This window comes from Sebastes fasciatus, chromosome 11 (genome assembly GCF_043250625.1).
Source record: "Sebastes fasciatus isolate fSebFas1 chromosome 11, fSebFas1.pri, whole genome shotgun sequence".
Classification (NCBI taxonomy): Eukaryota; Metazoa; Chordata; class Actinopteri; order Perciformes; family Sebastidae; genus Sebastes; species Sebastes fasciatus.
In genome coordinates this window covers 12,398,155-12,414,013 of record NC_133805.1, presented here as the reverse complement: position 1 = coordinate 12,414,013, position 15,859 = coordinate 12,398,155, and the positions used below count along the sequence as shown (strand labels likewise).

At 38.5% G+C, this 15,859-nt stretch overlaps 2 protein-coding genes across 2 annotated transcripts in view; one reads left to right on the top strand and one right to left on the bottom strand.

Annotated features, from left to right (window-relative positions):
• Positions 1-605: 605 nt before the first annotated feature.
• LOC141776874 (Krueppel-like factor 9) lies at positions 606-8,252 on the bottom strand. Its single transcript, XM_074650711.1, has 2 exons — positions 7,405-8,252; positions 606-4,991 (listed from the first exon to the last, which is right to left on the bottom strand). Exons 1-2 carry the CDS (start codon positions 7,910-7,912, stop codon positions 4,744-4,746), a joined length of 756 nt encoding a protein of 251 aa, XP_074506812.1. The 5' UTR covers positions 7,913-8,252; the 3' UTR covers positions 606-4,743.
• A 4,242-nt stretch (positions 8,253-12,494) lies between these two features.
• Positions 12,495-15,859, top strand: part of LOC141776872 (uncharacterized) — a 36,125-nt gene continuing 32,760 nt past the window's right edge. The window contains exons 1-9 of the mRNA XM_074650709.1: positions 12,495-12,658; positions 12,858-12,908; positions 13,069-13,235; positions 13,324-13,394; positions 13,609-13,774; positions 13,939-14,076; positions 14,468-14,645; positions 14,733-14,875; positions 15,339-15,442. Coding sequence (XP_074506810.1) covers positions 12,595-12,658; positions 12,858-12,908; positions 13,069-13,235; positions 13,324-13,394; positions 13,609-13,774; positions 13,939-14,076; positions 14,468-14,645; positions 14,733-14,875; positions 15,339-15,442 — 1,082 coding nt within the window. The 5' untranslated portion in view covers positions 12,495-12,594. The remainder of the gene's footprint in view (positions 12,659-12,857; positions 12,909-13,068; positions 13,236-13,323; positions 13,395-13,608; positions 13,775-13,938; positions 14,077-14,467; positions 14,646-14,732; positions 14,876-15,338; positions 15,443-15,859) is intronic.

Here is a 15,859-nt window from a genome sequence, read left to right as displayed (position 1 = left end):
AAATGTCTTCAGAATCATCTTGTAGTGTACTGTTTAGCTGTAAAATGAGAAAGTTTGTGACGCGGCCGCCATTGTAAAATCTGTTGAAGGAACGACAAGTTCCGGTCACATGACCGGAGCACAGCCAATAGGAACGCTCTCTCTCTGAAATGACCTGTGATTGGTCAAAGTCTCCCGTCACAGGCTACATTTTTCTAAAGCCTGTAAACAGAGCCATGAGGAGGTGCAGAAGTCTGTTTTTTTCTCAGAACACTTGAATTACAATATGCTGAAAGGTTATTATGGAATTTTTGCCCAATGATGCCAAAAATATACTGCCTACTGCCACTTTAATACAGCAATAATACAGCCCTGCTGTCACTCATATTAAAGTTCAAAAAACAGCCGTAAGTGCATTACTGGGTCAAGATGTCACTTTTCTTTCAACAATGGCAACATCATGTTATTTAATGTTTATTATGACCTACAATTGAGATTCAGCTACAGGACTCAAAATAATTTCTGTTCATCCTATTTAAGGCTGACTTTTTTTAAACGTGTCTGTATATGCTTATAGTGCGACCTCAATGAGCAGAAGAAAAACACAAAAAGATGAATACAGCCAATCAACTTAAGGATTTTTATTCTTAAAAAAAGCACTGGTATTCTCATGTCAAGCAAACAATGGAACCATTTAATATTAGTATTGTTCCATATCACAAAATGAGTTATGAAAAGAATAATTAAACCACACAAATGATACAATTTTTTTTGGAATAAATTAATCAGCATAACAAAAGAAATAAAACATGCTTGTACTTAGGTGTTGAACTGGAAATATTGAAACTCCAATGCTCAAAATTTTAGACACCTGAGAATATAAATATCAAAACAGCTTGTTGCAGCAATTATTTAGTTCCACAGTTCCTCCTATTTACCTTAACTAAAGCTTTGATAAGAGGATCTTTTTTTAAAAATTACATTAATGTAAAAATTAGGCATCAATTTAAAAAAAACATCCATTTCTGTACAATGTGCATATCTGAATTAGTGTGGTGACAATTTTCTTTCTCGGCGAGGCAGCAAAAAATTAAATCCAAAGTGGACGAAGCTCGTCCGTCATCAAGCCACATTCAGTGATATGAACAAATCGATTTGGACTGAGCTCTTTCAATTGAAATCTGCAGTGAAGTGACAGTCTACAGGCATTTTTTTTTTTACATTTTAATACCCTTTTAAGCCTCCGTGAGTCTGTCCCTTGATAACTAAAACTCCCGAAAGGGGCTGGATTCATCCCAGAGATTAATTTGCTACTGTCTATTAACAACAGAAGTTCACTGAGGCAGGGAAAAGGAAATTCTGTTGCTACACAGGTAGTAGTGATGTTGCATATAAAGACAAGATAAGGACATGAGTACATAGCAGACCATCTAGCTGATAAAAACTTATTTCTGAAATCCAAGGCTCAATGGCTTTATAGGACTTTCTGAAAGACAGGTTGGATGGATTTTTGTAAAGACACCGATAAAAAACATAAGTGAGGTATGTTCTTATTGTGATATTATAGCTTTGAGTCTGTGTGAGGAGACACTCCCATCTGTTGAGCGGAGATGGGAGTAAATATTTCCATTTGAAGACGTTAGAAAACAAATATATTGTATGTGTTGTTAAACAGTCCATGTGTTCGTGGTTACTGCCAGCAGCAACCAAAAACTATCAACTGATCGAACCTCTGAGGAAGAAATGTGTACAAAAACTCCAAAGCATTGCATTCACTCCAAAGGAGTACAGCTCCCATGAAAATGAGAATCAACAGTGAAATGGTAGAGAAGGTTTGACATGTGAATGAGGAAGACATCTGAAGTCTTAGTGCGGAGGAGACAAAGTTGACAGATCTTGAAACAAATGAAGCTGTTTAGAAAAAAAAATAAAAAAATCCACAAGACTGGATGACTAAGCAAACACACACACACACACACACAAAATAAAAACGACTACTTCTTGTATCATGCTTTCTAAAGCACTTGGACAAAAAGGCAGTTTTACAAACCATTGGTTATATCAACACATTAGCAAAGTTCCACAGTGCTTGCTTGTAGAAGAAGCATAGTAACAGTGCAAGCCATTACACTATCCAGCCAAATACACCTGTAAGAAAAAAAGTGCCATATTGCATAATGAGTATGTGTGACGAGCCCTCAGGAGGGCATATATACCTATACATTGATCCAACTGTAAACATGGTGCAAAGTAGTTATGACATAGTTTAAGGCTTTAAGTGTTGTTCACTGAGATAAAGGAATATGTCCATGAGCTGGACAAACAGTGTGGAAACATTACACACACACACAAAAAAAGATTCAACCTCTCTATAATCAGACCTGGATTGTGAATGTTATATTTCCTGAAAAACACACGGGAGGATTATTGACTTTTTTTTGGCATGTAGGAATATTTAGGTGCCAGTTTTCTTAAATGTACTGAACGGGTTCTTAACAAATCCTCGTTTGTTTTTCCAACATAGTAACATATCTTTATCACAGTTGACATTTTGACTTGTCACACAGGTGTAACGAATAGTATTATAAATGGCTGCACCTCATTCACAAGTGCCTGCTTGTTCAATGACGCACCTAAATAGAATAGAGCCATCATTAACGTATTATTTATATTATTTGCACCTAGTGACAAGTAAAATGTGCAGCTCAATAAAGGTCTACTGGTATTAGCTTTCCTGAATGGGAGCAGGGTAGTAGTTTTTAGACCAATTTCAATTCCCACTCATAGTTATAACAGGATTCTTTCAACACTTCATGTAATTCTCCTTCTTTATCTGCTGCTGAAACTCAAACTGTGTACTGTAACACCTGGAAAACCTGATCCTGAAACGCGTTCTGCCGTCTGGCTCCACACCTCTGACGAGTGGGATAAACGCTTTTACTTTGAAGGCAGCAGGCTGAAAGTCAAGCTCGACTTGTGTCATCTTTTATCCCCCAAAAATATTTTTGACATCATTGCATACACGCTTTTACCAGTTCTGTCGCTAACAAAAAATGTAAATAAAAAACACATACACACCGACACTCACGGGCAATGCCATCCTATCAAAGAGTATACTGTTACCCCTAATATAAGGACTACAATTCATCACAAGTATTAATTCTGCTGCTAGTAGCATCACCATTTATCTACATTAAATGCTTAAAGCATATATACATTTGCATCAGTATTAGACATAATACTACTGTGTATTATGTTTCCGCGTTTCACGGGTGATAACTGATCTAGGCTTAAGGATGGCGTGCAAACAGCTCTTCTACAGTGAAGTTTGATCCACTTTCTGGCAAAATCAATATTTGATCTATACTTAAATTGGATATAAAGAAAAGAATTAAAATTGCCTCAATGATGGTTACCAATGCAATAAAAAAATGAAGGAATGTGTCACCACTAAAACTTTTATATGGAATCAGCAAAGCTAAAAAAAAAAAAAAAATCTAAAAAGGTTTCTAGTCAACGCCTCGCTACCTAACATCACAACTTTGTGCTACTCATGGTAAATAAAAGGTACTGAAGAGCACAATAACAATTTACAAATTAACCACAAGAAAACAGAGGAGTTTTGGCTGATGATGAATGTGCAGATTTTTACAGAAAATGTGAAAAATCCCTGCAAATTTGTGAGTGTTTGAGAAAATGAGGTTATTGTTAGGGTTGGGTTCATTTTATCGATTCAAATCTGCTTAATGATTCCCGTTCTGATCGAATCCTGAGTGAGAAAAGAAAACAAAGTATGTTGAAAGTAAAAAACACATTTATTTTCATAGGGTTTCGGCTGCCATAAACATGCAATAAATGACGAAGTATTTAGAGATTTGTTTTTTGGTTAAAAACAAAAGAAAAATATAAATATTCTCTGTTGTGCCAAGTTGAATGGCTTTACATTTGATTTTGCTTTCTGGCGCATTAAAGCCTAATAATAGTCATATTAGGCAATGAGCAGGACTGCTTTATGGTATAACTGGTTATACAGAAGTTTTGCATCAATGTGATGAAGTACCTTGATTTGTCCTGTAATTAATTGAGTGGATTAATAACCAAAAACAGACATTCACATCTGGTTATGGGATCTATAAAAACGTTTCATTTAATTTCCCTATGTCATGACACAGGACATCAAAAAAATGCTGCATTCTTAAACCATTCTATAGTAAATGTGTTGTCGTATTAGACAGACTTTCTTCCCTTGTATGTATTTATTTTCATGCAGTGATTACATTTCACTGCATCGTTACTGTCTTTTGTGACGCGTAGCCGCACTTTTGAATGCTAGCTCCAGTCCGTCATGTTGTAAACATTATACACGTCCTTTGATACACGTGTAACCGGCGATGTAAATGACGTGCATAGGTCCAAACTTAGCTTTCAGGAAACGATAAGTGGAATCGAAAAGCACATTTCTTAACGAATCCCCACTTCTTATAGATTTGGAGCGTTCTCGATACCCAACCCTAGTTATGTCGAGCAGGTGGATAGTGGTCACATGACTCATCTGTGTTGATGGAGGGGTGAAGCTGCTTCCGCCCTCACATCCAGCTCTGTGTGTGTTGTGTATGTGTGTGTTATGTGCACATTTTTTGAGTACAACACAGCAATGCTAAATCCTAACCAGTGGATCTGATTGTAGCTGGTTAACTTGAAACTGTTGTGACCTTCTGTGCTCCTGCCAGGAGCCCCCCCAACCCCCCCCAAACCCAAACCATCCTAATGGTGCACGCTGGCCAGGCTGGGAGAGGAGGTTGCGCCCTTGTTGCGGCCCAACATGGAGGGCTGGAAGTCAGGGTGGCGGCGGGCGTGCTTGATCAGGTGGTCGCTGCGCATGAAGCGTTTGTCGCACAGTGGGCACAGGAAGCGTTTTTCCCCGGTGTGGGTGCGGGTGTGGCGGGCGAGCTCGTCAGAGCGGGCAAACTTCTTCTCGCATTCAGGCCAGGTGCACGGGAAGGGCCTCTCACCTGCAGCGTGGAGGCAGAGAAGAGAATGGAGAACCGTTTAACATCATATCATTTACCATACCTCTATGTTTACACTGCAAACATCCATCAGATTTGTTTGAGGACTAAAATATGTTACTACGGATCACTTATTCCCATTCAATACAATTATTAACAACCAACAAGTGTTGCACCAATGCGGTCAAATAGGAGCCAATGTGTATAATGATTTCCATTATCGATTAATCTGCAGATTCATTGATTAATTGTTTGGTCTTTAAAATGTCAAAAGAGAGCAGGAAATGTTGAGGTCAAGAAAGCACCAGGTGTCATCTTCAAATAGCTGATTGTGCCCGACCGCCGGTTCAAATTTTATTCCATTTAATATCACAGAACACTAAGAAAAGCAGCAAATCCTCATAATTGCGATTGAAATTGGGGAATGTTTGGTATTTTTGCTTGGAAAATTATTTAATTAATCGATTATAAAACTAATTTTAAGATCAATTTATGCGCTAAGAGCTGTGCAGCCCGTTTTATTAATTCATCTTTCATACAGCATACCTTAATAATTAAATATTTGCATTTTAATAATATGACCTTAGGCATTATGCAAGCATTTTATAGTATGTGTGTTTTGTTTTAATATGTTCCGTAAAGATCAAAAAATTATCATCTACTTTCAAATTAACAATATTTGGCAGAATAGGTTTGCTTACAATTTTTGTCATTGCACAAATATATAATAAATACTGGTAGGAAATATGCAACTACATCCCTAGAGAGTAATTAAGCACATTAAATAAGATGGTGGAACAGATCTACTGCCTGCATTGCTTTTCTGAAATATGGTGTAGACAAAAAACTATTAATCTCTACATAGTTATAATACGTGTCAAAACATATCTAGGCTTTAGATCCTCCTAGATTAGTCTTCCTAAGCTACTACTAGCCTTAATCTCCTGCAGGCAACACGAGCAAAACCCAGGATAAGCGAGCATAGGATGCTCGGTGCCATTTTCAAGATCACAAAGCCAGGGCCACGTTGTTGTTGCAGAAGTCTCTGTGGGCGTTCCCACCACAGTTTCTTTGAGCCGTTTCCTGTCCTTAATCCGTGTGCGCCTGCTCAGTGACCCTGAACACACCTATTACCCTCATTTTGTAAAAGAAAAAAAAAAAAAAAATCACATGCACGTTTTAAATCAGTGGATCCATTTCCAATTAGCTTTTTTTTTTTTTACAATGTGGCAATGCATTGTTGAGAAGTGAAGCTATAAACCAGATTGTGAGGTGAGGCACCACTACATGTAAGTGATTTTCTTCAGCAAGCACCACAAAAAGAAATTAAAATGTGCTAATTCAGACATTTTGGTGACGCATCCATTATCGGACGCACCCCCTTGCAGCTCTTCTGCAAAAACGTTTTATCAATAATTTACACATTGCAGAGGTATAAAAATCGATTTTAACTCGCTGGCAGACACCAGGAAGAGGAGGGGACACCCAAAGACCTAAAGAAAAACTTGAAAACATAAAAGCACTTGCTGCTGCTGCCATCATCAGGACAGACTCTGCCCGGCAGTGAACTCTCGGCTCCTGACGTTATAAGGTTTCGTCTTACGTTCATTTCATATGCAAATCCAGTCTGGGAGGAAAGACCATCGTCACCGGTTTTAACGTCCAGCCCAGTTTCTTTTGTTAGTTTAACTTCTTTGTCAAGAGTCTCTGGAGGGGAGTTTCTCTATCTTTCTCCTCTTTGTTTAGCCACGTTTTTGTAACCAAGTCAGGGGGTTAAATAAGGGGAAACATTTGCAACCACCATGCTGCTTTTTAGTAGATAATCCCATAACGTTTTTTTTTCATTACGTTTGGAACAGTAATGCAAAACAGCACTTTACTATGGATATAAATGCACTTTTCTCTGACTGCAAATTGGGTGCATGACTGCAAATTGTATGAAATTGTGTCTGAAACGTTTACTTATTTTATTCTTCTATTGTTATTTTCAGGTATGTTAATTGTAATACTTATTTATTCTATCCTTTTTAATGCACTGAGGTGAGCTAGAGGAGAAAAACAATATTTCGTTTCCTTCTATGTGTGCAAATACTCAAACCAAGCACACGACTTATCCCATATTTCTCTTATTGTTATTATAATAAAGCAATAACAATATGCAGACATAGCAGAATCAGAATCGTGTTTATTGCCAGGTGTAAGAGGTATACACTAGGAATTTGGTTTTGTTGGTGCAAGTAAGCAATATAATAACAAAAGAATAGATTAAAAATAAAATACCAATATACAAAATAAGCTATAAACACGATATAAACAGATATACAAATATTCCCCCCCAGCAGAAGTTGGGGGTAAAGTTTCTATTCATGTGCACAACATAGTGCTGATGCAACCAAAACTGTTGTTGTCTCCATACCTGTGTGTGTCCGGATGTGTGCCTTCAGGTGGGACGATTTCCCGTAAACTCTGTCGCATCCGTTAAAAGTGCACTGATGTCGCTTCACCGGAGACCGTGGAGCTCCACCACCTCCTCCTCCTCTCTGCTGTCCGGGCACCGGCGTGGCGGAGGGGGTCATAGTCGGGGTGGTCGGGTCAGACAACGTGGTGTAGCCGCTCTCCCCACCACACGAGGAGTTGCTGCTCTCCGAGTAGGCCGACATGGGGCGGAACTTGCCGTGCAGGTCGGTGAGGATGCCGGCCACCGCCATCATGTTGGCCCCCTCCAGCCGCAGCGCCTCCCGCACCTCCAGGTCCTCGTTCGACACGTCGGGCTCCCTCTCCCCGGAGAGGAGGCCCAGCGTGGCCGGCTGGATGGCGGCGGCGGCCACCACCACCACCGGGGTGGGTCTGTGGAGCACAGGACCGCTGGATATCGAGACTAAACACTCGGCGGCGAAGTAATCAGACGAAGCAGTCAACGACATTGTTATCTGTTGGCTTATCTAGTAAAAAAATAACGACAAAGCTCCGCCAGAGAGAGAGGAGGTGAACTAACTAACTAACGGTCGTCTGGAGTCTGAGAGCCGGACTGTTCTCATCAAACTCGACGTTTCCAGTTGAGTCTCGTTACAGCCATGCGGGCTATCAGGAGGTAGACAAAAGACCAAGTTATAGAAAAGAAAAAAAGGCACAATTTTAGAGTAATAGTGTGCTAAAATTGTGCCAAAGCCTCCGGCCCAACATGCGTGCCGCTCACCGTCTGACGGTTCATTGTGTCTGAAGCCTCCCAGAAGCCGGTCAAACCTACGCCCCCTGGTCCGGACTACAAGATGCGTTCAGGAGCTATCGGATAAAAAAAAACGTATGGTGGTGTGTGTGTATGTGTTTAAATTTCCTATAAAGGCCAGGCACTGGTAGGCTACTTTTATCCTGTCTTGTTTATCTCAAGCATACACACACACAGTCACATATTGATCTTGCCCAGTTATGTTGGCTTTTGTAAAGTTTTCTTTCTTTATTTCTCTCCATTTTGTTTTATCCATATTTTATTTTATTTTATTTTGTTATGAGGAAAAGGAAGAAAAATAAAAAAATATATAGTATTTTTGTTTTTGTATTTTTTTTCTCTTCTTTATATATATATGTGTGTGTATATATATATGTGTATATATAAAGAAAAAAACAAGAACCCCCCCCCAAAAAAACAACAAAAAAAACCTTGGAAAAAAACTAAAAAAAGAAGAATTTCTTTTTCTTTTTTTCTTTTTCTTCCTTTTCCTCATAACAAAATGAAATAAAATAAAATATGGATAAAATAAAATGGAGAGAAAAATAAATTAAAGAAAGAATAAATAAATACAAATAAATAAACAAATAATAAAAACAAATATATATATATACATATATAAAAAAAGAAAAAACAACAACAACCCCCCCCCCCCAAAAAAAACCCCCAAAAAACAAAAAAACTCTTCAACTGGCCGGGCATGGGCCATGATGCCTCAGCACCAACTGGGGCTCCTCCTCCATCTCCTCTTTCCTCCCTCCAACAATTTCCTATGAATAGAAAAGGACATAAGCCCTGAGCTATCAAACCAGGCACACAAATTTACAACGACGACTTTTATCCTGTCACTCACCACAATTACTCCAATATCGATTTGTTAATTTATAAAAATGTAATCTCACAGCCCTATAGAAAAAGCACAAATTGTGATATTAAACACAAACTGTAAATATAGCACATGGTTGTTTGATTGTTGCGTTTGTATAAAAACTGACAATAACCTGATATCATTCATTCATTCATTCTCACTGTGCAATATCTATTTCCACTTGTGTAATTTTGTTAATAGTCTGTTTATTGTCAATACTGTATATACTGCTCCTATTTTTAATTCCTTCTATTTAAATGGTTCATATTTTGTTATACTTTGTTTAGCTCTTTTTTTACTGTGTTAGCTGATGCATCTTGTTTTTTGCATTATCCCTTTTGCTGCTGTACACTGCGAATTTCCCCACTGTGGGACTAACAAGGGAATATCTTATCTTATATTACCGCTAAATCACATGTAAAATTGTTTTTAATTTTAGCATAGATAGATAGATAGATAGATAGATAGATAGTAACTTTATTGATCCCGTGGGAAATTCAAGTTTCCAGCATCACAGTTCCATAGTGCAAAACATGTTATTAAAAAAGGCAGTAAAAAAAGTTAGTAGTACAAAATACAAAGTACACAAAAATATACCAGATATAAAAAATACAAGGAGATGAAGAAAAACTGTTAAAACTGAATATAGTGCAGGGTAACAGCTGTGATACACAACTATTAAAAAAGTGAATATAGTGCAGAAGAGACTGTTAAAAATGAGTCTAGTGCAGAAGAGACTGTTAAAAATGAATATAGTGCAGAAGAGACTGTTAAAAAGTGAATATAGTGCAGAAGAGACTGTTAAAAAGTGAATATAGTGCAGAAGAGACTGTTAAAAATGAATATAGTGCAGAAGAGACTGTTAAAAAGGGAATATAGTGCAGAAGAGACTGTTAAAAAGGGAATATAGTGCAGAAGAGACTGTTAAAAATTAAAACAGTGCAGGGTAACTCCAGTAGCTTAGTCTATGAAAGTGCACTGTGTGCATTATTATCTGTCCTGCAGACCGTCCTCATAAAAGCATTATTGGCAAACTTATTGTAGCAAAAATACAATACTACTACTACTATTTCGTGACTTAAAAGTTGGGGTGAAAACGGTATTTTCCAGAGGAAGCTCTTGCATACAATTTCTTTAGTTGTTCTTGAACGCAGCGTCAACCAGCAGCACGCAGTGACTGACGTCGCAGATCGGGCGTGGACGGCTGCATCGTGGAAAGTAGGTGGCAGGCAGCTTGGGTAATGATGGGGGAAGGAGATGGGAATGGGAGGCGTGATCTGATGGGTAATTTAGTTTCAGTGGAGGCTGAAAAACGTGGCTGAATGGTGCAGGACTTTTTTTTATTTCATACTTCTGGCAAATATAGTTACATGAAAATACACTGTAAACAATTGCTGTTAATTTACAGCAGGATTTCAACAGTATTAACCTGTTACTGCTAAAAAACAGTGCTTTACTGTTAATACAAAAGAAAACCTGTTAAATTACACTCATAGGCCGTTTTTTAACTGAATGCATTCTTAAAAAACATCACTTTACTGCTGATCAACTGTCTAAAGTATCATCAGTAACAGTTTCATGCAGTATTTTTTTAATTCTGGGACCTGATCTGCACATGTGAGGCTTGCACATTGTACATGATTGTAAAATCAGTGAATTAGCTCTGTTCTTCACTCACATGTTGTTATGGTTTGCATTCTGTGCTTGTAGCCAGCTATAGACAGACATTTTGGGAAAAGTGTCAACAAGTCTATTATAGCCTTTAATGTGTGTATGTCTTTAATTGTATTTAGTGTGACTATTCCTATGTCTGTAACCTGCTAAATCTATTCATCCCGGCAAAAAATAATGTTGTAAAAAATACAACCTAAATAGTGCATTAAAACAAATCAGTAAGATAATGTAAAAGAAAGGTGAAAAACAGCTATATAATGTATCTTTAAACAGTAAATTAACTGTAAAATACTGTGAAATTAATAAAAAAAAGTTCAAACTGTATTTTTCATTAACAGTACAAAGCTGTAGATTTCAGCGACAGTATAATAATGTTAATTTTACAGTAACATAAAGGCAACCCTGCTGCCATCAGTTCTTTACTGATATTTCACTAGGAAATTCTTAACAGTGTAGCCATCATAGCCCCCAAAACTCGACTTTTTCAACAGTTTTTTACCCATAAGACACAAACACTACATGTCTCCCTTCTCTTAAGCCTCTCAACTGTAGTTGTTTGTCTTCAGAGAAATTTTATGAACCAGCTTTTAATAGATTAGAGTCCTCACAGGTTGTGTGGTTATTGATTATGGTCATATTGACAGTATATGTGAAGGCTGATATATGCTCAAATAATCTCCAAGCAAATCCATATTATTGTTAAGATAAGATAAGATAATCCTTTATTTGTTTGCAGTGTACAGCAGCAAAGGGGATAGTGCAAAAACCAAGATGCAACAGCTAACTCAGTAAAAAAAGAGCTAAACAAAATATGAACCATTTAACTAGAAGGAAGTATAAAAACAGGAACAGTATATACAGTATTGACAATAAACAGACTATTAACAAAATTGTACAAGTGGAAAATGATATTGCACAGTGAGAATGAAATGAAATTCCACCTGAAAATATTGCACAGTATGAATTACACCTGAGTAGTAATAATGATAATGATATTGCACAGTCATTATACAGTATAGTCATTATACAGTATAGAAGATGAAGATGTACAATAGCAAAAGCACGTTAGTAATATTATAGCAGGTTTTGTTTTGCAGTGCTGTTGTACTATATAAGGTGTTCCTGTTATTTTGTCCTAGGCTATCCCTGCAGATAATAACTATGCACTCAGATTAGATTAGATTCAACTTTATTGTCATTGCACACAGTACAAGTACAACGAAATGTAGTTTTGCATCTAACCAGAGTTCAAACTGTAAAGTGCTGATTAAGATATACAAATGAGGATACTGTATATGGGTGTATGTACATAGGCATATATACAGATTGTAGTTAAGTGTGTTATATTCTGATGAATAAGAGTTTAAAGTTACATACTAATGAGATATTGTATAAAATAAATGTATCAGAGTATTATAAACAATATATGATATATACATGTGGAGTTATATTCACTGAGATATTATGTGCATAGAACTATATGCATATGGGACTATGTGACAATATTGATTGGATATTATGCTTAACTTTACTGCAATAAACATAATTTTCCCTCCATATGTGGCTCATGTCTTATAGGCTATCTGTCTAAATTAATGGGGTGAAAACCCTCATTTTTTGTGAGGCCCGGTTCTGTGTGAGGTGATTGGCTCAGTGAGTGTTTGTAGCGCCAGCTTGGAAGGTATTTCCTGATTGGTCGCTGTGAGCACCATGGGTCACTGTGGAAGCCCACATACAAGCGTGGTCTTTCAGTGGCTGTGAACAGTGCTTGGTTTTCATCTCGCTTACATGTGGAGGGTTGGAGGCAGCCAGGACCTGCAGTGACTTATAGGGTTGCTATGGCTATATTCTTGTTGCTTCTCAATTGTCTGCATGTTACACTCATTTTTCTCCTGCTACATGGTGAGTTTTTATGGCTTTTGCTGTGTGCTTTATATTCATTCTTGGTGTACCATTTCATTTTCCATTGAAAGCAGAGTTAACTAAGAGTCTTGATGACATGACATTTGAGTGTTCACAGAGGTTTGGCAGACTTTCTTTGAGAAAAGTTGCTCTTTTTTGTCATTTTATCTGCGATTTTGTGACCTGATTTTCTATGCAGTAGGTGATTGCTTTCAGGCGGAACCAAATCTCTGTGATTCAAGTTGTGCTGGTGAGAATCCAGTTTGTTGTTTATATCGAATATGATGCATGCTCAGTGACAATTACTTAAATAATGACATTTTTTCCATTCAAGACATGAAATTATTTGTACTACAAGATTAACCTTAATGACACACTTCTTTTCTATGATTATTATTTCATGTCTGTAGGGTTTCCCCCCCCTGACTTGTCCTATCAGAGAGGGGTGAGGTATACTTACAGGTATAGCACGATAATTACCACGACCCTTCATGGCTCCAATGCTGGCAGGAATGGACTGGCTTTGGACTGTGTGGTCGATATCGACGTGGTTTCCAAGTGTCACCTAATGATGCAGGTCAGCTATAATAAAAGTGTTTGTGAAAAAAATAAATAACTAAAGTACTGCAAAAAGTCAATAATTTATGCACATGTTTGTCCAACAGATTAGGAATCCACAGATAAAGCGGCTTTCCCCTCAGAAGGAACACTCTGTGCAGCGTTTAAAGAGCTTGAGGTAATAATCTGCAGATTTCATACAATTTGATGTGTTTTTTATAAAAGATACATGCATGTGCTTCTCTCTTTTCTCCATCTGCTGCATTCAAAGCTTAAGTCAAGATCATTATTGGAATGCTACGACTGTTTTTCTTATGAATGTGATACTCAGATGCTCCACTTGTCCGTGTTCTCGGATCTCGGGGGGCTCATCTGGTGTTTTTGTTTCCCAGGGAGTCGCTGGAGAGAACGCGCCTCAAGTTCTCCCTCCAGGGGGGAAAGGTCACGGCCCTCTGTCTCCAGGAGGGGGAGCAGGTGTGGGCCCTCAACATTAAACGGGCTCTACTGAGCATGCTCCAGACCTCCCGCATGGCCTCCAAACAGGAAGTAGAAAAGGAGGTGAGGGTTAATGAGAGTCTTTATGGAGATTTCAAAATAAAACAACTATTTCACCTAGTCTGGAATACCACTTGCTACAAACAATAACTATTATTAACATCTTGCCATAATACAGTGCATTCACATGGTGATTATCTGACTTTTCTTTAACGCCTCTTTCTTAGACTGATGTGTACGGGACGTGCTCCAGCAGGTATGAGAGGAGAGGACCTGTACTGCTGAAGAGCAGGGATATAAAACAGTGCCAGCAGTCCAGGCTGGCAAACTTCTGGCCCCATTCAGTATCTTTAAATGATGATACAGTGAGTTTACCTCTCTTCTTTCTTTCTTAAACCACTGTGGACGCTCAGGCCATGTACTTTTTCTCTAAATTTAGGTGTTTTTTCTGGGAATTTCCAGGGTTTTAACACCTATGGGGAAGTTAACATGGTGGTTATGTAGACTCCAATATTATTAAACTCAGTTTATTATACGCTTAAATACATTATGTACTCTCTGGTATCTGAATGCAAGAAAAAGTGGAAGTTGAAAGTGTGCAATGATGTTGCTCATCATTTTTATGCACCACTGAATAAGAGGATGTTCTTTTTTTAGCCGACTCATCAATATTAAATCAGCAATTTGGTTCAACGGTTCCATTGGATTCATGCTTTTATGATGAGGTTTGTTTTCTTTATCTTATTTTTTTGCTAGTCAGTGCAGTCAGAGCTGCACTGTGTTCAGAGGCGTGGATCCACAGTGATGGAAGAGGTCAACTGCACTGAAGTCGTTTCTATGGCAACATGGTCCGGGACTGCAGGGCTGGTGAAGACCCAAACGGTGTCTACGCTGCTCCTGCTCAGAGCCCAGACGGGGACTCCTCCAGGAGCAGGTGAGGAGTAACACTAACACCTTATAGCAACTGTATTGTTTTACAGGCGTGGACCCTGACACCTGTTTCCCCACAATGCTCACGCAGATTCGTTACGTCCTGGCGTGCTAACTGACCTGCAGTTTGAAGACGAGGGCACTGCAAGGCCGGGAAAATCCAGAGCGTCGACACCTCAGCAAGCCAGTCAAACTGTCAGGATGTTGTGTAGCCTCACTGCAGACCCACAACTGGTAGGACTCAACAGATTCCAGTCAGCGTTTAACTGTATTTATCTGTGAGGAACACAGTTCTGTTTACCTGCCTTACACTTTAGGTGGTGCAGTCTTTTTCATCAAATGAATATGAATCACTTTTAAGTAGCTCGTAACCTGCCAGACCACTGTTGGCTTGTTTGTGTTTGTATTCGCGGCTTGACTTCCCTTGAGGCTTTGCTGTGTATCATTAAATGTGTCCCATACACAGGAGGCCAGTCAAACCTAACCTGGCAACCTTCATCATAGGCTGTTTACATGGGATGTGTTTAAACGAAACTGTCAGACCCAGAAACTGACTGTGATATAATTACTGTGTGGGGAATAGATCGGGTGATTGATGGGAGGAAACACACAGTTCTGCAGGAGGTGAGCAGGAAAGTAAATTTAATTTGTTTTATGTCTATAACGTCCATATATGTGTTTGGATTGGCTCCTATAGGTATCACAAGAGTTCCTTCAACTGGCTTTCCAGCTCAGAGATCTGACTCTCTCTCAACTCGAGACACTTTGGCAAGAAGCGTCTTTCAAGTGCCGCAATGACTGGTCAGTATTTCCTCAGTGTTTTATAATGGAGTAGCTCTGTCTAGTCCTTCAGGTCTTCATCAATGTTTCCACGTGAAGTTTTCCCACTCTCGTTATAGTTGATAGAATATCTTGTGCTACCAGTTAATTGGATTATAGCTGAAAGGACTCCTGTTTATGGGTTATGATTATAAAATACGTAGCCTTTGGCCAAGTCAACAAGGAAACAAAGGACAGTCTGTGTGGGACAGTAGCCAAGAAACTACTCTGAGACACAGATGACTCCTTAGTCCGTAGTATATCGTCCATGGCAGAATATAGCAAATACACCTTTATCATTAAGGGCATTTTGACTTGTCAAACAGGTGTAACTGATAACATAATGGCCTCCTTTCAGTTAGGTGTGGCAAACCCTCACGTTTTGCATTCTTTGTTCGT